This window comes from Patagioenas fasciata, chromosome 2 (genome assembly GCF_037038585.1).
Source record: "Patagioenas fasciata isolate bPatFas1 chromosome 2, bPatFas1.hap1, whole genome shotgun sequence".
NCBI lineage: Eukaryota > Metazoa > Chordata > Aves > Columbiformes > Columbidae > Patagioenas > Patagioenas fasciata.
Window position 1 is genome coordinate 149,550,022 of NC_092521.1, and position 24,476 is coordinate 149,574,497.

Sequence of the window (24,476 nt, forward strand, 5' to 3'; positions counted from 1 at the left end):
CTTCACTATGTGCACGTATTTTCTTTAAAGCTGCATTAAGTGAAGTTGATGTAACTTATTTAAGATACAAAACAAAGTTTTTGTGATTTTTAAATTGCTGTATTAATATAAATTATATTTTTTAATGGAATTTTAATAGTATTTAATGGAGTACTAATGATAAACCAGTAATTTTAAAAGAGCTTTTTTATGCCTAATGTCATATTTAGGAATATTTTCTTGATGAGATAGTTGTCATCAGTCCGAGTTCTACAAAACAATACCAATGTGCACCTACTCATATAAAATGACTGAATTTCAGTGAAAATTTATGTTTGTATTTCTTAAGTGTGCTTCATTATCTGCCTTGCACAGTGATGAAATGACTGCATTCCGAATATTAGAGAAACAGTGTAATACTGTTACACAAAAGATCTTCATGGTTTTCTGGCAGTGCCCAAGTATTTTTTTAAATGCCAATTTTATACACTTTTCTCCACTTCCTCTCTTGTCCTTTTGAAAAATACTTCTTATGTGGAACACTTCCTCAGCCAGGGTGAATTAAATGCAATTGATGTTCCCTTGACCTGTGTCAGACCCTTGATTTAGGCAGAATGGTAAGGACAATTGCAGGCATAGCGTAGATGTGATCACAGCCCGTTTCTGTCAGCTGCCTTCTTTTTATATATGTGTATGTTTTAAAAAAACTTCTCTGGCTTCCACCAAGTGCTTGTTGTGGCTTCAAAACATGAGGGATGTCAAAGTTGCCTAAGCAGCAAAGTTATTATTCTCCTTTTATTAATTTTCATCTCGTTTGTGCCCCAAATTCAAATCTGTATCTCAGATAGAATTCTGAGAATCAGATGGAGCAGAGTGAAGATCAGCAGGAGAAACAGTGAAGTATCTTAAAAACCAATTCTTTAGCTCTTGGTAACACTTTTCATGAAGTCCTCTCACTTGAAAGTCGTGTATTCCAAGATGTTAATATTTCCCATCAATTTTCACCAACTACAGGGAAAAAAAAGAATCGTACCTTTTCTTTCTTTCTTTTAGGAAGCTTTTTGGGCACTCCTGGGAGCATCAAGTCGTCTTCTGGAAGTTCAGTTCAATCTCCCCAGGACTTTTTGAGTTTTGCAGACACAGATCTGCGAAGTGACAGTTTCACGCATTCTCAACAGGCTTCTTCAACCAAAGATGTACATAAAGGAGAGACTGGGAGTCAAGAGGGGAGTGTCAATTGTTTCACTTCCTTAATTGGTCTCCCTTCATCATCAGCTGTTTCCCAATCAAAAAACTTTGACAGCTCACCTGGAGACATAGGTAATTCAAGCCTTACTTCTACAGCATACAAACGATCTCAGACTTCTGGAATAGAAGAAGAAACTGTAACAGAGAAGAAACGGAAAGGAAATAAGCAAAGTAAACATGGGCCTGGTAGACCCAAAGGAAATAAAAGTCAAGAAAGTCTTTCCCATCTTTCAGTTTCTTCTGCTTCCCCAACTTCATCTGTGGCATCTGCTGCAGGAAGCGTGACGAGCTCTGGTCTTCAAAAATCTCCAACTTTGCTCAGGAATGGAAGTTTACAAAGTCTTAGTGTTGGCTCATCTCCAGTGGGTTCAGGTAGGCATTTATTGGATTTGTTTTCTTACCTCAAAATATGTCTTTATTATTTTAGCCATAATTCTGAGTATGCTTTTCAAGAACAGAGTGTCATTTAAAGTATCTTGAGAGTAGCATTGGGAAAAAAAAAAGTAAATTTAGGATTTTGACTGTTGGAAGAGTAAGTTTTATTCTGTGTATAGGTGCCCCTCTACTGTGGGTGGTTCTAGTAGGTTGACCTGTATGCTATATAAATGCAGATTTTGAGGCTGTAGGGGCGAAAAATAAGTTGCATGAAAATAGTTTTTTTGGGAAATTACATGTGACTGGTTTAGCCAAAATAATAAGTGATAGTTTAGTCAGACTGTATTTTCTGTGTGTTCTGTTACACAGAGAAAACAAAATCGATACTCAGGCATGTCAACTTGCTGTCCCTCAATTATTTTTCCCAATTTAACTAAATTAAAAATCAAAATGTCTATATGGAGAATTATCCGTTTAAACATGTAAAAGAATATTCTGAATCTGGACTCCTGTGCAGCTGGATGACATCTTCATATTCCTGCTTGCTTTTTAGCAATTGAAATTGGCTGGTTTGTTCTTCCTCTGTTCTAAATGTTATGTGCATTTGGGGCCGTGAGAGCTTTTCTGTTCCCAGTAAACCTGTGTGTGGAATGACCTTGCAGGATATTGTATCTATCGAAGTCTCTATTGCTTTCAAGTTTCTTTCAAGGCCTCTGTTTGGATTAAAAAATAGCAAACTATCTGATATCTCAATTTTGTAACTTTGAAATTTTGTTCTTTTTGTTGTAATAGGGGATTTTTTGCCCTATTTTTCCTTTTTTGGAAGGAAAGAGAAATGGAGCTTGAAATGTTGTGGGCTATGGGCCAGGTTTATTCTTTTATATTGTATATTTTCACTATGTAAACAAGCAATGCTTTAAAAATATATGTGCTTCAAGAAACAACTTCATATTTCTTTCAGAACAAGGCAGGGTCTTAAAAACTTGATCTCAAAACCACTTAGTTTTAAATCTTTGATAGATATAGGCAAATGATGATTTTTATAGTGGGTAATAACGGCAATAGCAGTGGCAACTATAATAAATTGCACAGGAAGAAGTTCCTTGGTTCACTGTCCATATTTTTTATTGAAATGCGGTTTTAAAAACACAGAATCATAGAATGTCCTGAGTTGGAAGGGATTCACAAGGATCATGGAGTCCAACTCCTGTCCCTGCATGTGGCAACCCCACAGTTCACACCATATTTCTGAGCGCCTTGTCCATCTCTTAGTGTCAACCTCGCATCTGTTATAGACAGAGGTCATCCAACAGACTTAGATCAGTGATCTGATTACTTCAGTATGAACTTTCTTATTCCTTTATAAACCCTTTGAGAGATGGATTATGTATTGTTGTATGTTGAGGGAACAGATGGAAAGACAAGATCTTGTTTTGAAGGGAATGACCCATGTATCCCACCGTGTATTTGTCTTAGAATATTCTGGTCTTGTCAGCTCCTAGGTCAGGCCTTTCCCTTGCCAGGCCCAGCCTTGCTTCCTTCGTCGTCTTTATTACCTCTCACTCCGCCATCTATAAAATGCCGGTGATAATGTTAAACTCCTGTTGTAAAAAACTTTGAAATACATGTATGGAAATACTGGGTAGGTTTTATTACATTTACCAGCCGCTTATTACGTTTAATATGTTTATTATGTTTAATACATTTATTACAATATTCAGCCTATGATTTCACCTCTGTTAAGCATACTTAAAATATTGCTAGCAAGTGTTAGACCTCTTCTCTAAACCAGTTGTATTTCCTGAAGATGCCAAAGAATATGAATGAAAAACAACCAAACAAAAACTGAAAACAAAATCACCCCAACAAAAACCTGAAAACCCAAAGGAAAAATAGCAAACAGATGGGATGGCTTTGCCTTCGAGCATGAACTCTAAATTCATCCAGAAACTGGGCATATTGCTTTCATGTGCTCTTCTCCCTGATTTCCCATCTTTCTTACGCTTGTAGTGCTTCTTTCCTCACTTCATCATGAGCATTGTCTGGGTTTAGCAGTCCATTTACAGCTTTGTTACAATGAGGAATGGCATATGAGTATTACTAGTATTATTAGAAACATACATTTTCTTAGATATGATAAGCCAATGTTTCTCTTTGAAATGTCTCTATATAGTCTGACAGATATAAATCTGATGAGTGAATCTAAACGATTTGACCCCGAACCTCAAATATGATTTTGTGTATTTAAATGTAATGAGAAAATGCAGGGGAAGTCAAGCCGAAAAGGTTATACTGGTTCTTACTTGGAATTGCCTTATTCAAAGAAGCAGAATCAGGAATAAGACCATACTAAACAAAGCTTTTGAGATAGTTTTTTCAAGAGTGTTCTTCTGATTTTTTTTTTTAAATAACCTTCTAAACTGCAGCTGTCTTAAGCTACTATTCTTTTTCAATTTTCTTAAGAGTACTTGTTGAGATCCATAAAAATTATGAAAATCGTTATTTCACAGACATATGATAATCCTGTTCGCAGTTAATGTTCAAATTAGATGAAATGTGAAGGAAACCTTATCTTAAAAGGTAATGCAGATTCATCGTGTGCTATTTATACATAACTAAATGTCTTCCATAAAACTTTTAGTCAGAGTAAGGACGTTCAGCTCATTTTGTGAAAATAGTTGTCCTCTCCAAACTTTTTCCAGTCCACAGAACTTCTGGTTTCCTGCTTAATAAGAAGATACGTACCATGAATAGTACAAGGCCATGTAATTAAAAGATGTTACAATACATACTCTCAGTTTGTATTACAGTTGCCATGCAACTGATTTGATGCTTTCAAAATTTTGAGTGCTTGAATGTTCAATCTTAATGCACCTTATAATTTTTTCTGAAATGTATTTAAAATCTGATAGGAAATGCTGTATGTATTACTTCAACAATGTACCCAAAGGAATGAAAAGTAATTTAAAGAAATAAAAAAATGTATTTGGTAGGGTGATAAAGAATGTTTAGTAAATTAGCATTTTTCTAGTACATCTGTCCCTGTTAAAAAAAATGGCTTATTTACAAACCATACTTACCTTTCTGCTCAAAATTCACAAACACTGTAAGTTTGTTGTCTAAGAAGACCTAAGTCAGTTGTCAGTTGGAGTTAGATAAAGCCGATACTGGTTCCCCAAAAATGGGCCTCGTCTTTGGAGCGACTTCAGGATCACCTTTTTTTTTAATAAGGGAGGCTTTCATCTGAACCCTACAATTTTATAGAACTATTTAACTTTTTATAAGTCACACTAGTTGTATGCTCAGGATTAATTTTCATTCTCAGCATTGTTCTAGAGAGTAATTCTTAAAGCAGCCCAAAGTATTGTAAAGCTGTGGTCCATTCTGCTGAAGATTTTTCTTTTTTTCTTTTAACAACAATGGTGATTAAAAACCAGAAAACATTCAGTGCTTCAAGCATATATGGATGCTTCTTTGTCTTTCCCAATTCTCTTCTTGATTTCAAGTGTACAACAAACTGTATAGTATAACTTCAGTTGCTAAGGTCTTCAGGGGGTCATTTGCTTCAATATTTTAATTTTTGCATAATTGATGTTATGCCTTTATGACTACTGTAAACCCTACAAAAACTTATAAAGCTTTCCCCCCACCCCCCAAAGGTTGAATTCCAAATCAGACCTTGAAATGGTTATCCCATTCTTTCAGTACCCTTACTGTGCCCATCTTCTGGAATTCCTTTGTCACAATTGAGGCAACCTTATAATTTATCTTCCTACATTTTAATTCTACATCATATGTATTCTACCCTTGACCAGTCTTCAGTGTACTCTGGTTGATAATACTAGACAGTTTTTGGAATAATGGATGTATCCAAACCCAGGATTGTACTTTAATATAGCAATATTTCAAACTCTGATTTAGAAACAGTTAATGTTTCTTGGAACAGGCCCCTCTGGCTTGATCTTACGCCTGGTGCAGTCAAATTTCAGCTTCATGCGGGAGTTTACTAAATGCTTTAGCTTGGTCCATGTATTTTATTCTTCTTTCTCATCTAATTCAAGCGACGATGAAGCCTCTGCCAAGTGTTACGCTCATGTGCAAAGGGGTGATCAGAGGGTTGAGCTCGTTATCGTACTCATGATGTAAGAGAACTCTCTCCTTCAAAGTAGATGAGTGACTTGAAGTCGTTCTCATTGAGATACTCAGTCCCTCAGAGCTTATGTTAAATCTTTATGATTTTATGTTGAACAACTCTGTAACCTTTGACTTACCAGCTAAATCTGTTGGGAGAACAAGTTCAGACAAAATTATTCTGGAACAGTTTGTGCTGTTACATTTACCTGGTAGGTGCCTTAGAAGCCAGAGCAGAAAAAGAAGTCTTGCTGTATTAAGAAGCTAGTTTGTATTCCAGAGGAGATAGAATAGAAAGGACAAATTGATACTCATAGATATTAATGACCTTTTAAGACTAGGCAAACGATGTAGAAAACAAGGCAAAATTCTTGTACAGATAATTTCGTTCTTCATATTTGAGGCTCAACAGAAATGGTTTTGGTTTGATGCAAAATTAACATGTTAAAATTGATGGTTGTTTGATGTAGAAAATATGGAGACATCAAGTAATTGGGAAGAAATCACATGAGGTAGTAGAAGCTTATGAGAATGTGGATTATCATGAAGTGGATCCCCCATCGGTGTTCTTAGCTGAAACAAGTTTTAACAGCAGTCACAGCCAGAAGTAAAAATTGGCATTTCCCGATGATGAGTACCTCATATTTTCGTGTTTTTAGACTGTCATAGTTAAATTTCAGTAAGTCTTTAGAACTTGTGAAGTTGTAGGAGGCTGGTGGCTTGTTAATGTCATGTAATTAGGATGTGTCTGCTACAAGAAAGCAAGATGTTTAGAGATGTAAAGATTTAATGATTAATGGTGGTTGTAAGTTATGGAAAATAACTTATTGAACTTCTTTTTGGTATTTTTAAAATAAAAGTAGTGGCATAGTAGATGTCCACATTTCAGTTGATATAGCATGACATTTTAAATAAAGACCTGTAATGATAGGAAGACAGTAACCTTTGCAGTAAATGTAGTTAAGTCTCAGTTTAATTTTGATCAGGGAATTATTAAATCAAAGTGTTTGGAGTTATGTTATTTCCCTGTGCATCAATTATCAACCTTATGCTATTTTTTTAATTCTGAAATTTCTGAATAAATTGGATATGAGGACAGGGTAAAATGGAACTCTTGGTAAGCAATACAAAGTAAGAGTTGTGTTGGTGGAACTAAAGTAAAAGATTATGTGTAGGAAAGATGGATGTGCACTTGCAGGATAAGGCTGGCCTTCTGGAGAAGGAAGGGCTAAAAAGAAAAAGGATAAAGGTGAATAAACAGTTATGTCTGAGCTTCCAGTGCTAAGCTGTGTTTAAAAAGGTTTGAATGCATGAACAGCAAACTAATGAGAGGGTAGCTCTGATTTCAGCAGAGTGCAACTATGTGCTAGAAGACACAGTTTAATCGAGGATATTTGTTGGATTTGCAGGTGTGGGAAGTTCTAGAGCTAAGTATCAAACCACATGCTCACAGAGATTCTTGTTTGGCTCTTATCTGCGAACCTGATTCTGTGCTCTATTATCCCATGGGTTTCTTAAAGAAAAAATAGCATGGTGCATCAGTTTGGCATGTAAAAGAGACTGTAACGAGGCAAATAATGCATTTCAAGATACAGTAGTTAGTTGAGAACTGTCATGCAGTATGGGTCTGGAGAAATTAGTTCACAACATCATATGTTTTATGCTTTTGTCCAAGATTGGGAAGAAATTAAGAAATCTTTGACACTTGCTGTGAGGGTTCACAGTGATTTCTAAAAATGTGTGTTGTAAGAAATGTACTCTGATGTAGTGAATAATGATTCCTTGATTCGAAAAGTTTTACAAGATTTATTGTTAAGTGTTTTCTGTACAAAAGATGTGTTTTGAAAAGAATTATGAAAAACTTCTGAATAATGATGGACTACTGAAATTTATCTCGTACTGAGATGCTTTAGGAAAAAAAGGCTATTACTGTCCCCGTGACACTCATTTCAAGAAGGGATAAAAAGGTTAAATTAATAGATATCGCAGGTAGCAGAGTACTATATTTAATTATGATATTAATTTCCTCGTAAAATATGAGTTTAGGAAAGTTGAGATGAGGCATACAACGATCAGGATTTTTAAAATATCCTTTTCAGAGAGTCTTAAGTTCTTTGATAGACTGAAATATCTTTGAGACTATTTCGGTTTACAAAAATGGTTAAAAGCATGATAATAATTGCTGTAAAGGAAGAATTAATATTCCTGGTCAAGACTTTTGCATTGGTAATTGCAGACTGCATACTGGTAATTGCACCATTTTCTGTTTTTAAAAACATGTTGACAGAAAAATACAGACCAATAGTACTTAACTAGATGGGCTGCTGAAAACAAGAAGTGTTCAGCCTTTCCACCTTTGTTGTCCCCAGGCTGCCTGACTTTCCATGGCAGCAGTGGCTTGTGCACTAGATAGAAATGAGCTCCCCTGTGAATGTCGCAAGAGTAGAAACTCTTGGAGCATTGCTTTGAAACAAAACTTGATTCAAAACAAAAGGAAGTTTTCATTTCTCAAAAAATCGTAGAATTTTTGAGTGAGAACAGATGTGAGGGGCTTTCTGAAGTGAAAAATATCTCAGAGAAGGTAAGTTCTCGTAACTAGGGTATAGCTTGCATGTCAGGCTGCTTATATTGGAGAAGATCTTGGCATATGTGGAAATGAGATTTTACTCGACTAGTTAATTGTTGCATGAGGATATGTCTGTCAGGTTAAAATGGAAATTTTTAAGATTACGTACTTGAAACTGGATTCTCAAATCATGGTGTGACTCTGGGCATTAATTTCTAGTTATATTCCAAAATATATTATCATTATTATGCTCTAACAGTCAGTAGTAACTATTATGTTCAAATTATGAACTCGTAATATATTTCAGACTCCTAAAAAGCCCAACAAAACAAACAAGCAAAACCAAATTAATATAGGAAAGGGAATCTGTGTTTTCATGCTTTCTCTGTTATATCTTTCACTTAAAAAAATGAAGAAGGTTGTGGTAGTTACTAATTTCAGGAAAAAGACTTCATAATGTTGAACAGCTGAGTAAAGAGATGTGATTATTTATAAACTGTTCAAAATGTTGTTTTTATTGAAACTTTGAAAATATTAATTTAATAATGAATAAAATAAATTCTGTAGATCTAGATTTTTTCCCATACAGAATTATTGGCAGAATTGGCATCTGAATATGATTTTTTTGAAACACAACAAATATCTCTATTAATACATTAGCTTTTTGTTACTTGTACCTGTATTGGCAGATAAGAAAATGGACTGGGAGGGCTTAAAGACTACTTAAATTGCTGTACTTACTACTTTTCAAATTTAGCTATAAATCTTTCTTGTTTGGTGAGGGAAGCTTTTCAAAGAAATCTATGAGCTTTTTATAAGCTGTTTGCTTTTAGATTATATTTGACCCATAAGCCTATGAAGTGCCTTGTATATATATAGTGTTAGGCTTGAATTCCTAATAAAAACTCACTTCTTTTAGGTGTGGATAATCTGGGTAAACTACTTTGTATGAATGAAATCTAGCTGGCAGCTTTGCTATTGTTGTTTTCTGCATAGTGAACAAAATAAACTGCCTGCTTTTCCAGGAGCTGATTGTCTTTGCAGATACATGGAGTACAACTATGTGGCATTATCTTTATTATATTTTTTTTAAAAAGGCAGAAGCATAAAATGTCCTGAAAGTTCCAGTTTTGTGCTTGGATTATGTTAGTTCTTTAGCTCTTTTTATAAAACTAAGGATTAGAATTTCAAATAGACTGAGCAGGGGAACAAGGAGACACTCTGAAGCTGTTAAGATTTCTGTCCTACCATATACTTTTGTTGCACACCTTGACATTTTCTTTAGAGGTGCATCCCTTTTCTGAATCACACAGGATCACAGAACGGTTGGGACTGGAAGGGACCTCTGGAGATCCTCTGGTCTGACCCACCTGCTAAAGCAGGTTCGTCTAGAGCAGATCTCACAGGAATGTGTCCAGGCGGGTCTTGAAGATCAAGTAAATATTACTTCAACTAAATTACATTGTTGCATGGAAGCCGAAGTGAGATGCAGGTGTTGTCTGCTTACTTGCAACTGTTTAGTTCCCAAGACCTCCTTTAAAAATTTGGCTTAGCACCCCCCCCTCATTTGATATCATTTTGTATACATAGATTTTTAAATTAAAATATACATCTTTTTGACTGAACATTTTTCAGCATCTGGAGTCAATTTGCTGGAGTATGGCATTCCTTATAAGTCAAATGTGAGATAGCAATCAGTCTTTTAACTCCATAAAATCTGTTAAAGGTGACATGGGAACATAAAAAAAGTGTGTGTGGGGGGAGGGCAAAGAAGAGGCTTGACTATAAAAGGAGCAGTAGAGTTTTTTACCCCTTCTTGAAAATTTTGCTTTTCAGATCTTACAGACTTTCAAGCCTTTCAGAAATCAAGTATAGCTGAAAAATAAGTGATGTGTATGTGTTGATAGTGTTTGCAGCATTTTTGTCCCTCTGAAGACTGTCCAATTCATATGGTAAAATTATTTTTTTATTGTTGTTCTCAGAGGTGATAGCAGTGCAGACAGGTTTTTAAAGTCAGAAGGAAATGTACTTTGCATTTAAATGTTCTATTGATTTGATATGAAGAGCTGCAGGATCAGAAGTTAAACTACCTGAAAGTCATTTCAGGATTACGATCAGGGTGACTAACTTCTGTATAAGAAGAGGCTCTGATGTCTAAAACTGTTGTTGATGATCATAATTATTTCTGAGATTCCCTGTAAAGTTTTAAAAAGAAAACAAAACAAATTCAATAGGAGTACTAACAATATAGTGGTGTAAGGACTACTAGTTACCTTAAAATTATTGCAACTCATGGTGGACAGATTCTTGTGTTGATGTATAGGAACTATAGTATCCATATACTACGTGCTTTTTAAACAACGCCCAGCTCTGGTTAAAATGGCAGGAAACAGCTGGGATAACTTTACAGGTACAATCAAATATTTCAGTAGAACACTTTAAAAAAAGGAAACTGGAATGCAATGTCTGTCTAGATGTAAAGGTGTGTCTTAGCTACACTAAATGATGATGTATCCCAGTGTACGGCAGTTCCTGGTATTTTACAAAAGTTGCCTGTACCAGCTGCTTGAAACATGCAAGATCTTTGTGTTGTTCCACCTTTTAATAAATCTCCCCAGCATAAATAAAATGTAAACTTGGCACAGATAAGGCAGCATTGTATTTCCAGAAGATTCCTTAAATAAACCTCTCTTTCAGGAGGATTTGGGATAATCGAAAAAGTGTCGTAGAAGTTAGATACACAGGTATGCTGTAGATGTAAAAGGTCCTGTCAAAATGCTTAGCAAAATAGTTCTTACCCAGTGCTTTTGTTGTCATTACGCAAGAAATAGTACATGAAACAAACTATTTAATATTATTAGAAAAGCGACTTCTTGTCTGATCCTGAATTTAAAGCAATTTTTTTGTCCATTTTAACTAAACTGGGATTTAACAACTAATTTAGATGCAAGCTTGTTATTTCATATTGTTCGTTTTAGATATTTATTTTAGTTTTTAAATAGAATTCTTCATTTTTTAGTGTCAGATCTGGTAGGTATATGAAGTGTCTGTGAGAAGGCCATAAGGATGACATTAGAAAAATTGTTAATTTTAACAGTGATCTAGCTTGCTGCAGATGTTTGCGTGAGGGAGAATTACATGCGGTGGTAAAAAGTTTCTGAAGAGAGTTCTCATTAGACTAAGTAACTAAAAAAACCCAGTATTTTTTGTCAAAAAGAGTGAGCATCTATGGTCTTGGGACCAGTGTAGTTCTAGGATTTAGTGGTTGGTTACAGCAACAACATCCTTTCAAGGGCCAAAATCACAGTCATTGATATTCTCCAGATATTTTTTCTGCTATGGAAATTGTGGTAAGCTTAGAGCTTAACTTTAGTTTTGTATGTGTGACCAGTTCCCTTAAAAAGAGGTAATGAACAATAGGGACGGTGACATGGATGCAGATATTAATACACAGTCAATTCTAAGATGTTTTGAAACTAACTGAAATGAGTGAGCTGGAAGCAACAAAGTCTTCCTGAGCAAAATTGATTTTAAGGAAGAATAATTATAAGGTTTTAAAGCAAGCAGTGGCAACTACCATAAGGATCAGATGAAGAAAGGAAGGATTCAGCCAAGACTGAGAGGAAAAGTGCGTAAGGCAGCAGAGATGGAAAAGAAAGGAAAACGAATAATGTGAAGTCCAGCCATTACAGCATATAGGTTTTTGGCATATATGACTACCATTCACTATTTCTAACCTTTCTTGACAGCATGTTGGAGGTCAAGAGCTTGCTGTACATTACAGGAGAAAGCTGGGTGGCTGGGAGGGTTCTTCAGTACAGGAACAGTCAGGAAGGAGGTAGCTGCCAGTAGGGGCAGTTATGACAGGAACCCAGACAGTAGCTCTTTTTTTCCTTCCAGAATAAAACACCTTTTTCATCTGCCTTCTACTAATTTATGAAGTGTGGAAGGGAATAGTGGTAGGGGAACAGTTCTGCTTCTGTTCTGTGTGGAGGCTTGGGGGAGTCTACAATTAGCCCCATCAGTCACAAGAAGGGCTGATCTAGTGTTGGCCCTTCGTCATGTAACTGGATGAGGTCTGTGTTACAACAGTTTGTTTCAAATGACTTAGGTTAACAGGACATTTTCTGACTAGGATTCCTTGTATCTCATCTCAAGGTTGGATATCTGTAGCTGTTTGATGTTTTCTGTGAATCAGTCTCTTCCATGAATTTGCCTAATAATTTTTGAAACTATTTATACTGTTAATATCCAAAACGTGAGAAATGAGTTTTGTATCTTTATGCATTGTAAAAGGATGAACGTTGCTTGCAGTTGTTGCTGATCATGTTTTGACACTCCTAAAACCCTTGAATAGTCATTACAAATATTCAGCATCTTTACAGTATTCATAATTGATACGTTTCTGTCATTTCCCCATAATCTTATTTAGACCTGGATGTCTTAGTACCTTCTTGCCATTCATACTATATCTTTTTAGCCTTTTCAGATCTCTTTTAGTGCTACTATATCCTTTTTTGAAAAGCGTAGGTAGTATTTGAAATGTAGGTGCAACAGAAATTTTTAAAGTGGCATCATTATGCTTTTTGTTTTGTTCTCTGCTCCCTTCTGATAATTCGTAACTCTATATTTCTCTTTTTTCATCATTGCATGACAGTCTTTTTAGTTCCTGTAGGGAATCTTAAGGATTAAAAAGAGACTTTCAAAGTAAGAATCAAAGGTGTGAATCCTTTTCTCACATATTTATTCAATTGTAGCACATGCTTGTTGTGAAAAGTTCATTCTGATAAGCACAGTAGCGGATTATTAAAGTGTAAGTCATGTGCCCTGGAATTGGCACTGTTCTCTTTAAGATTGTGTATACTGTGACTTTTTTTTCCACATCCAGGAGCTGTAGTTTGAAAGGGATTCTTCTGCATCTTGTTTATCTCACTTTGTTTTTATGTATGTTCTTGAGTTGTCAGACAATCATTTGTTTTAGCCTCAGGTTGCTGACTAGGTCTGCTGAATTGTGTTGTTAGCTCATTTTAACTGCTTCTCTTCCTCATTTGTCTATGAAGTGTGTATCTTGTTAGTAGTAAATTTTACCTAGTGTATTCTGCTTTAAGACTTTCTGAAAGCTCTGAATGATGCTTTGGAATACAATGTATGTGATGGTTTGGGTTAATCATTGCTGCTGTGTGGTGCAGTTTTAAAGAAACAAAGGCAAAAGGTGTCACTTCAGGCAATCAAATCTTCCCCAGGGCCCTTCTCTAAAACCTACCCAACAGTTCCTTAAATTTGAAAGGGACTTTCCTTAAAATGAAAAGCAGTGGTGGATCACAATTGCTGCTATTTCTTGTGCAGAAAAATGGAGGATAACTGGAACAAACATCTAACTATAACCAAATAAAGACTGTGAAGTTGATGTGGGTGAAATGATTCTGCTCTGAAGGGTGGCAGACAGCAGTTGCACCATGTCCCCTGCACCTGAGCCAGAATTTGTCCAATAGTGTAATGTAGATGATCCCGGCCATATTAACGTTGTGCATTTTAGGAATTTTTTTCCTTGTAAAGCAGAAGTTTTGATTATAAGTATATTTTTGTGTATTGTTAGTTCTCTGAAAACTGTTGAGAAGGTGTGGTTTTGTTCATTTGTTTGTTTTTACATTGCAGACTTGCTCTGAAATGTTTTAATTAAAATATAAATTTTAAAATTTTTTTTGTGGAAGTAACTTTGACTAGTTGTTCAAGGTTAGGGAGTAGTTAGAAGGCAAGGATTTTTTAAAATGACTTCTAAATTAGTTTTCTAATATGCTAGTGTCAATGAGAAAAGTTTAAATTGTTTTTGTTGTTAGTTCACTTTTTTGGAATCCCAATGTTCAGAAAAGCCTGGCAGTTAAAAATGGCTTATAACAGCTCATCAGGAGCTGCCACTTGTGGGCAGAATAAAGAAGAGAAAAATAAAGCATAAGGACAGTCACCCTCTTGGAACATGAGCAGTTATTACAGTCAGACCTCAGAGGCTGATGCAAATAGAAAATTTGCTCACCAAAGTGTTTGCGACACTCTCGTCTGCAAAATCATTCTCTTGATCGTTTTGTCAAACCAGGCATGTAAGCTGAGGGTTTTGTTCGTTAGTAGCATAGAAGAGTGAACTAGTAATTTGAAACTAAAATAATTTTGTCGTCATGAGGTCATTATCCTAAGTATGACTAGATGCATGGTGTAAGTGGAAGAGAGAGGTGAGCCATCTGCATGGCTGCCATCGCTCCGCAGCTGGGCGCATGTGTTGGCTCGCTGTGGGAGCTGAGCTACAGGGACTCCGGGCTGCCCAGCAGAGGATGTCTGTGTTCTGGCACTTCATGGTCAGAGATCCATATTCTCTAAAAGCCCCAGCCCTCGAAGAAAAGGAAGTTCCTGTGAGCACCTTCTTTAGTGTACCATTAGTTGAACGTTCCTTCTCTCCACACATTTGAGTTCTTCTTCAGCTGAGCTCCCTGAAGTCCAGGAGATGCTACTGTTTGTCTCAGTCTGTCAGTGAAGCAAAAAAATATGCGTGATTAAGATTAGCAAGGCAGCTTCAGTTTAAGTTTCTACATTTTTTGTGGACAATGAAATTAAAATCAGTCTTTTGTTGGGAACACTGATTGTCGCTGGAAAGTATTTGACTTTATTTGTAATAGTAGCTTTAGAAAGCAAGTAGTTGGCATGTGCTGAAATCTTCTTATACTGGACATCTAAAAGCTAACAAACACTGACAAAAGAAATATAAGTAAAAAATTATAGTGGATAGAAGTAAATCCATTTTACAATTTGAGCTACTGTGAATGATCAGAGCTCTAATACAAGAAAGATGTATTCAGGTATATTATTGTTCACTGAAATTCCTGTCTATACATATATTCTTTTGTGCGTCTGTTAAACATGATCTTAACATGAAGCCCTTTTTCTCCTAACTCAAAAGCTTTCTCAAAGTTGATGAATACCATACATAATGGTAAGTTATATTAGAATCGTTTTCAGAGGTTCGTTTATCACAAAGGGTAGCCTTTTGTGGAAACGCCTGATTGAAGGTCTGCATATTCTATGGATTGGGTGAAATACAGGTCTGCAGTGAGTCAATTGTTCAGTACTTGAGTGAAAACTTTGTAGATTGTCTGCAGGAGCCTGATAGGTCAATAGTTCCTCAGTTCTCCTTTTATGATCTTTTTGTATGTGTGCAGTAAAATGATAACAGTTTTATTCCAGTTCTGAAATTCCTTTCTTTAATTTTGTGAATAGTGTTTCTAGTTGTTCTTCTGTGCTCCATTCATAGGTGTGTTATAGTGGTGTCTACTTCAGGCATTCTCCCACTTGCCTTCCTGACTACTTAAATTACTACAAGTAATGCATCTGAAGGTAGCCGTGTTTTGTGCATTCTTTGTTCTGACAGCTCGATGCTGCCCATTTGTGTCACTGATAACAGGACTGTCAGTTTCAGAGGGAGCAATATTGAATCTTCAATGTATCTAATTGCCGTTTCCCTTTAGTATTCAGTACTGGCTTTGTACCCCTAGTTCTGTACTCACTCATAGCCGATGGAAATGAAATGTATCTTATTAAACTAAAACTTGGTTTACTTTTTCAAGACTTTTATTCATACGTAGGAAACAATCATAGTTATATTCACAAGTCACTGAAAGATTTAGGAGGCCGTATTTACAGTTAAAACCCCTCATAAGGCTGGTTTTGAAGAAGATTAAGTTTATTTCTCTGTGTTCTATTTAATTGATGTCAGGCAATCTGTTAATAAAAATGGGATTTTTTTAATCCTTTGCTGTCAGCCAAATAGAGTAATTTTCTTATTGATGTACATGTATGTTGGAGTGGTGTTGTATACGTTGCAAATTGTATTGACTTGGAGTTCAGCATATGAAACATAATTTAAATGTTTAAACTTTGCATGGTGAAGTTCTTTACATTTTAAGTTAGCAGTCATTAAGGTTTTATAGGACTTTGCTTTTCACACTGTCAGAGCGACAAATTACATCTGTTAGGCAGATTTTTATAGTGGTGGGTCTATTAAATAATATATTTTTAAAAATTATGACATTAAATTTATATTTCATAGTCTACATGCAGTGAGAAATACTGAAATTTCTCTAGATTTGCTTTGCTTTAGTAAAATAGGTTTAGCATTTTGCCTTTTGATATAGGGTTTCCCTCTCACTCTCCCAGGTGTACAGTGCTCTGAACCAGCTTTGAGATGAAGGAAAGCAAGCTCACCATTTTTCTGAACAAAAATAAAACATCTGAAGGGTATCTGACAAAGTGTGCTGAATTTGGACTTGGTGAGTTTCTGCTGTTTTATAAGCAGAGCCTTTTTGCTGTTTAATGTTGAAGAGGGATAGGTTCACAACAGTGCAGGATAGATTTTGATAGAACCCCATTTGTGATGACTTCTTTCCACATTGTGTCCTTTTTTTTTTTTAACTGGTGATGTATTCCTACCTCCAGCACAGAAATTGGAAGGGCATAGAAAATACTACTTACCTAATGGTGTATGTTTTTGCTTTCTTGTCAATGCTTTGTATTGTGGGGAAGCATAATGTTACGTACATGTATGTTTTGGAATATTGTTTGGACAGGATTTATCATCTAGTCTGCCTGTGTTTCTTGTTTGGTGTCTGTTCTTTTTTTTTTTTTTTCCCTTCGTGCAGGGGTGGTGGTGTGTGTTTTATCTACCTTCGCATGTTTCTCTAAGTAAGATTTTTGAAAGTTGGTTACCTCTCCTCCCCTCCCCCTCCCCTTGCAGGGTTTTTTCCATACTCTTGTTTTGGCAGAGGCCTATAGATGGGTGAAATCAATGAGGGTAGGTAGAAATTTTGATAAGATGAACAACAAGGAAAGATCTTGCCCTATGTGTACAGGATGAAAAGAAAGTATTTGAACTTGAGATAAATATTTAAATATAGAGATAACTATTTAAATATAGGAAATAGTTTACTCCAACAGCATGTTCAGATTATGAGTCAGATAAAGAGTCATTGTCTGTAAGAGCTTTGACTGAGACAATATATCAGGAGCTTGTTTTTCCATTGCACTGAGTTTAAGTTGGCTGCACATCAGCAAGAAATTACCAAAAAGAAAAAAAGAAACAGTTTTGGTTTGAACAGAGACGAATACAAGTTTGGAACAGAGAGATTCATTTGATAGTTAGGCTAGTTACAAAGGTGGTGGTTGAGGCCTGTCAGTTGAATTTAGTGCTGACAAAGTGTAAAGGAGGAAAGATGATGGCTAAAGACTTGAACACGTTTGAAAGAATCAGTTAAAAAACAGGACTAGAACTTGGAGTCATGCAGGCTGTATCTTCCCATGAAGATTCCTGTCTTAGTAGAAAGAGTCAAGACGCTTCCAGGTGGAACAGGCACGCTGCAGTTTTGCCAGTAAGAGACTTAGTACTCAGTACTTTGTTTCTCAGTTTGATGGTCGACTTACTCTGTTTTTCATGCTTTTTAAAAAACTTGTTTAAAAAAAATGAAAAATTGCAGTTGATTGATGTAAAGTTTTCACTGCTATTCGCTGTTATAACTTTGTGCTTTGTCCTTCTCGGTCTTACTCTGGACCTTACAGTCAAACTTTTTTGACTTGACCTTGAAGTCTCATCTGCTCTGCAGCATTTTTATGGGCTTACCAGTGGAAAGCAGGAGAGGGGATACAGAGATTCGTATCTGTTGAGGATTTTAGTGCATACTTTAAAAAAAAGACTATGGGGAGTGATGACCTGAGTGTTGTATTTTATGTTAGAGCTAGCTGTAAATTGTAATGGTTTTGGTTGTAGCCTCTCTGTGGCTCACTTTTTCTGTCTTTTGTTTCTTACTCCTGTTCCTTTTTTCAGGTCTCTGTTTATGCTTGTTCCATTTTACGCTAAGGCAATGTAAACTAGTCAGAATCTACTGACCATGAATGAGTTAAAATTTTTAATTCAGCCCAACTTGAGCAGACTTCTGCAGTGTTGCTAAAAGGCATCTGCCTGCCTTGAAGCATGGGGAGAATAGCACTCGGCTAAACCATATAAATCTTAAAAAAGGAGGAACAAGAGAAGGACAAATTACAAAGTCATCCTGAAATAGTTTCTTTATACCAATTTCTTTCAGAGTATTGAGTAACGGAGTGTTATTGTTCAGTTGTCAAATATTACAACCTTAAGTGTTTACTACCTGTCCATGAGTTTCTAGAATGCCACTTGAAAGCTTTAGTTGTCGCTAATGATGGCTATGTGTAGTCTTTCAGCAGTTCAGGCAGCAGCTGTTCCCCACCACCCGAAGTAGCTAGTCACCACAGAATTGCCATTGTTATTTGTTAGCCCCCTTATAGCCCTCTTTTTGGAAATTCTGGCTTAATCAAGCATCCTGCAGCATCTCTTCAAACACACCAACTTCAGATCACTGGAATCCAAAAGAGAGAAAACTTGAAGTAGAAACTCCTTCAAAAGACTATATTATGTTACCAGTGAAGAGGAATCTCGTGCTTCCAGTGTCTCACCATTTCAGTGCCAAGATAGATTGCTGTCAGAATGGTTTGAAACTATGGTAGGTTTTCAGAGATCTTAAGCAAACACATTTCAATTCTCCCTGGAAATCATTAAGAAGCGTAGATCACAAGTGTCATGTTCCTACTCAGGAATGCTTGTTTAGTGAGCCTAGAACTACTTTGTTGTAGTATGTCATATTTAAGTAATTTAGGCTTGTATGTCTTGGCTCACCATGACAAAAGCAAACATCTAAATAAAGGTTAAGATCTACTTGTCAATTGTTCTTCCATATCTGTCCATATCTTTCTTCTTGCAAAGAGCTTTCTGTGCTGTGACACACTTGAACTACAGGTCTTTCCTGTAGTGCTGAGCATATGTGTCTCAGATATGATCATGGAGCTCTTTATCTTATTGCTCTTATTATAGAGGAATACTTCAAAATTTGTTGAATCAGACTAGAATAAATATGAAATTCTTAACTTATCGTATTTCATAAAGCTGAATTAATTATATATGTGAACCTTAAACAGGCAATTGCAAAGCATCTCAAAGATTTATTGTGGGAAATCAGAACATCTGAAGGAAACAAATGGAAGGAGGTTTGTCCCTGTGTCATCTCTATCTTCCACTTCCACCCCCAAAAAAAGTTTAACTGAGATATAATCATGGGGTGTGGTATGAAAAGTTACAACTGTTCAGAAAGGATTGGAAGAAATTCTTTGGGGCAGGGTTGGAAGCAGATTTAAGGTAATAATTACAGAGGCCATTCCTCAAGCTCACAACCCGTAAGTTATAGATTTCTAGAGGCCGGAAGATTTCCCTGTGCAGCTGCTGTTGGTCCCTGTGCTGTTGGTCCCTGTTGTAGATGGATGTACTGGGCTAGAAAAACGATGCCATTCTCCCTGTGTTCCTAGTCCAGTGTGTTAATTCATCTGTCTCCTCATATCATGTTCAGACCCTTCCTCTCAGAGAACAAATTCACTTTGGCTAGGCTGTGAAAAACGTGGGTTTGAGCCCTTCTGCAGTGGAGGGCTGTAGTGCAAGACCTGTAGGAGCTTGGGTTACTTGCAAGTAGTAGGCACACTCTGACAGTGGTTTAGGCAGTTTTGAAATCTTGTACTTAAAAATCTACCTGTGGAAATAACAGTTTAATCGCGAACTGTATACTGACTTGTGTTGTTTCCTATTAGATGGTGGATGTATTCCTCACTGTTGCAGTGTACTGAAAAGTGAGTTCTGTAACACTGCTGACCTGTGGTCATTAATAAATGTGGGATCAAGTATAAAACAATGTTGTTTCCTGCAGCAGGTGGGATTAGCTGAACAGAGGTGTAGACTGTTTCGGTAACCACATGGATCAGCTCTGGTCCTGCACCTGCCACCCCGCTATTGAATACATTTATGAATGACTGTGGATAGCTGTACAGTGAGGATCGTGAACAGAGGAATGAAAGTGGGCAGAAGAGGTTGCCTAAAGATCTTTTGCTAGCTGAGCTGTCAAGGATTTGGGGTTAATTTTAATGGAGTTTGATAGCAGACTTCAGATGATATGACCCTGTTCTTAGATCACTGATTTATCATATACATGACATTGCCATGCCGAATTGCGTTCCTCAGTTGTGTGAAGGTACTTGTGAAGCATTTTGATTTCTGACTGTAAATCCAATCTGTGGAGTATTTTCAAAGAGAATAATTACAGCAGTCTGCCTTCTGTCAAAAGGTATGAAACTAGAATAGTTGTTCCATTTTGAAAGCTTGTAGGCCTGTATTTTGTATCTTCCTTCCTCCCCTCCACCACCAGCAGTCTTTGTTCTTTGGCTACTTTGAGGCTGGGAGTGTTTTTTCTTTTTACCTCCTAACAGAGGGGAGACAGGATGCCCTTCATACAAAGAGGGTATTGACAGTTAATCTGCAACAGAGGCTGCTGTGCCTCAATCAGAAAAGGACCCCCAGGCACTGAAAGGGACAGAAGTTCTGGCTTGTTATCAGCCTGCAGACCAGTAACTATGGCTTCTGTGCACTTCTAGAACTGTTACTGCAGAATCTTCTAGAAACCTATCTGAAAGTGAACTCTACCACTTTGCTGTCATCAGCAGGAAAACAACTTGATTATTTGATTCTTAGATTTCAAATTTCTTCATGAAAGAAACAGGCTGGGCTTAGCATCCAAACCATAGTTTCGTTGTCTTGGATGAAGTGAAATGAAATATTTTCGCTAGGTTAACAGTTTCAAACACAATTCTATTTCTTCTCTTTTTAGACAACTGTGTCACAATAACCTGTGTTTATTTGCTTGTGTTTAGCATTAGATTCACTTTAGCTTATGTTCATACTACAAAATAACCAAGAGTGGCATATTTCTTCCACTATTAATGTTCTGCTGTCATAGAAATGTTCTTCCTTGCTGAACTAAACCTAACCAATGTTTCTACCTGTTTGGTTACCAGTTATTGGACTGCATCATTCAAAGTCAGTTTTGCATTTTGCTCTAGATAAAAAGTCATCTTGGTTTTTGGGGAGGCTTTTTGAGATCACAGGAATTAAAGGTACTGAAGATGTTTATATAGCTTCATGTTCTCTAAATAAGTTATTTTTCTTATAACTCAAAATTTCCTGTCCCATGTCTGTCTGTCCTCCTCCAGGTAGGAAGGTTCTGTAGTTCTGCACAACTTTTGTGGGGTTGCAGGTTTACATTTAGAAAAACTCAACTCTTTGACCAGATTCTGCTTATTCCTTAAATTTTAGCAAAATGCTGGGATCAGCAACCTTTGACAATATCTCAAGTAATGTCCTCTTTTCACAATTGTTGCAAGAGTTTGTAGTTACTGACTTAAAAAAAAAAAAAATACAGCTTTATGGTAGGGAGAATATTTTCTGGCTTCCTAAGGAAGAAATCTACATGTTGCTTCTCTTGGTTTTGGCCCACAGGCTTTGAGCCTCTTCTCCAATTTTGAGCAAACTTGATAAAGGAGTGTAAAATATTTAAGTTCCTGTAATAGGGGTGGACAGTACACGGTTACAAGAGTAACCACAGCCTGTTTTTGTCTCTTGCTGAACTAGGCAATCTCCAGCATAGGAAGAGAATGTGAGAGAGCTGAATAATGTAGGGCGCTGTAGCACTAGAAAATAAAAACTGCGAATTTTGTCGCTAGGTACAGAAATTGTTGTGGGAAAGCTTGATGTCATCTATGAGATGCAACACTGTTGAAAGTCAGAATTTAATGTTTTGTTAATTCTTCTGCTCATGGAACTACTTATTTTTGAGATTTTGAATAAAATCACTAAAGTTGTTCCGCATGCTTGGTGTATGTTGCTGTATAGCTAGTTCTGACTTGCGACTATTTTGTTTTTCACTATTCTTCAAGTTCTTTTATTTCCTTTATTATCTATTTCATTGTTGATTGTCAGCAAAAAGAATGCAGTTTTTTCCAGTCTGCATAATCTGATGCATTCCCTGCTCTATAGTACTACTGTTCTGTGCTAAGCAGGCAGTTAGTTGTTGTTCAGAGATGCCTTTTTTAAACTGGCCCTTTTGTTAAGCCTTTCACTCCGGCAGCATGGGCTTTATGTGCATGTTGTCTGTCAGAACCAGAAGCCGCATTCTGCAGCTGTGTTAGCGGCATTAACCACAGGCTTTACCTGACCAGTGTTACATGCCCATTTGCACCTGCAGTTGAAGAACTGTGTCGTGTTGAAAATGCTGAAGTTGTGTTTAACCACGCTGTTCATGCCTCTGGCAAATTACAAATTGCCATTCATGACAAGCTAGAGCTATTTGGCTTTTCAGTAATGTGGGAAGGACTTCAGGGTGGTTTGTTTGTTTTAAACATTAATGTGGTTTATAGTGATTTGTTCAGGCTTTTGTTGTTATTCCTTCCTGATCCAGAAAGTGATTTATCTCTCCCAAAATCCCAAAAGGACAACTTGATATGTTTGAGACATTTTAAGTATGGACTTTCTTGGTGTTCTAATATGATGTGCATATAATTTTTATACAGGTATCTTTGAAATGGTGTTAAAAGCAAGGATTTATTTGTATGTTCAGCATACAGTTCTGATTTGAGTGCTTGCATTGAGTAATATCTTGCATGACTAGTTCCAGAAGGTGCGTGTATTTTATGTATTAAGTAAGGTATTGCTAAATGGAAATACTTGGCCCAGAGTGGGCAGATAGGTCATATTTGTCCAGTAACAAAAAGTGAGTGTTGTTAATACAACTACTGCAACTACTGTTTCTAGCAGCAAATAATAGCTTACCTCATTCCACTGCCAAGCTAGTTTACCACTTGTCTTTCTTTTGAAATAGTTTTTTTTGGCCTTGATTTTGTAACTATCTGCCTGTATTCCAGAACTTTATTTTTAAGAGGAAGAATAAACCTTATCATTAAAATAGAAGCAGCAGCAACTCTGCAGTTATTGAATATGTAAGATATTGAAAAATTAAGAGAATAAATCTACAATAGCTTTACAATTTTGGGGTTCTTTTACCTTTCTGGCAAAATATTTCTTTTTTACTATTTTACTCTCACAGAAAATTTTGTTTTCTCCACTCGTTATCATTGACATTTTATGAGAGTGATAGCACTTGTGGTGACAAGCTCTTAGGATTTGATGATAAGTGTTATGATATTTCATTATTTTTACCCTTAAAATTCACGGTTCCTGGAGCCAGATACTTGCATGAGAATCTCATCTTTTTCAAGGTTTTTTTGATATGTTTAGTTGTTTTACTGTATTCAAAATACAAAGGGTCAAAAATCTCATCCATTTATTAATTCAGAATCTCCGATTGAAAGCATATTTTAAAAAAATCATGTGAGGACCTGCAGTATGTTTCAGGTTTTTTGGTTGTAATTAGATTTCATTTAAGAATATGCTCAGTAGCAAGGCTGTTTGTTAATTGTGTTCATTTTGGTGATGTGTAGGGATAAATCTAGAGCAGGATCTGTGGAATTTACTGTCTAGTTAGACAAGGCAGCTGTAATTGGAGAAGGGTCATCACAAAGTGAACACTTTAAGGATCTCAACTGCTAAGTAGTCCCATAACTGTATATTTTTGGGATGGTGACCAAAAAAAAGGAGGGGGAGATGGCCAAGGAAGTTGCACTAAATGGGAAAAATATGAAGGTCAACAGAAAAGCAGAGCAGGTATGGAATTGTGCTGTGATGGAGGGATGGGGGAGATGTTAAGGAGTGACTACCCTCCGTTAGCAGGAAAGCGGTGTTGTCAGAATCTGTCTTCAGCTGTTTTTTTCATATCTTTCTCTACTGGGTCTGGCAGTCTTTCTCTTCCATTTTTCTTGGCAGTTAATAGAGGCAGGAATTTAAGATGCATCGGTGTTTGCATATTGCGTGTGGGTTCGGATGACGTTAGTCTCCCCTGACTGCTTGTGCTCAGAGGGGTTGCTGGGTGGCGAGTGGTGTTTTAACATTACGTATCTTATTACTGTCACTGCCTTCTTCAAATCATTATTTGTATGATTGACAAACTAGCTCCACCTTTGCCTTCTAACTGGCATTTCAGTTCTGTTGCTTTTTTTGATCTAACCATGTTCATTCTACTTCTGTTTACTCCCTGTGGCACTCTTCCTCTAACTGCAGTTCAGTGCTACCATGCTTGATATTCCTTGGCCAGCTGACAGCTCACTTATCTAATGCACGTGGAGCCTAACAGTTTCATAG

The 24,476-nt window shown here is 36.5% G+C and overlaps 1 protein-coding gene across 8 annotated transcripts in view; it reads left to right on the forward strand.

Annotated features, from left to right (window-relative positions):
- The window catches only part of MLLT10 (MLLT10 histone lysine methyltransferase DOT1L cofactor), a 141,181-nt gene that overhangs the window by 78,335 nt on the left and 38,370 nt on the right, over positions 1–24,476 (forward strand). For all 8 annotated transcript variants that reach the window (XM_071805213.1, XM_065829973.2, XM_071805212.1 and 5 more), the window contains one exon: positions 1,033–1,599. In XM_071805213.1, the coding sequence (XP_071661314.1) occupies positions 1,033–1,599 (567 nt within the window). The remainder of the gene's footprint in view (positions 1–1,032; positions 1,600–24,476) is intronic.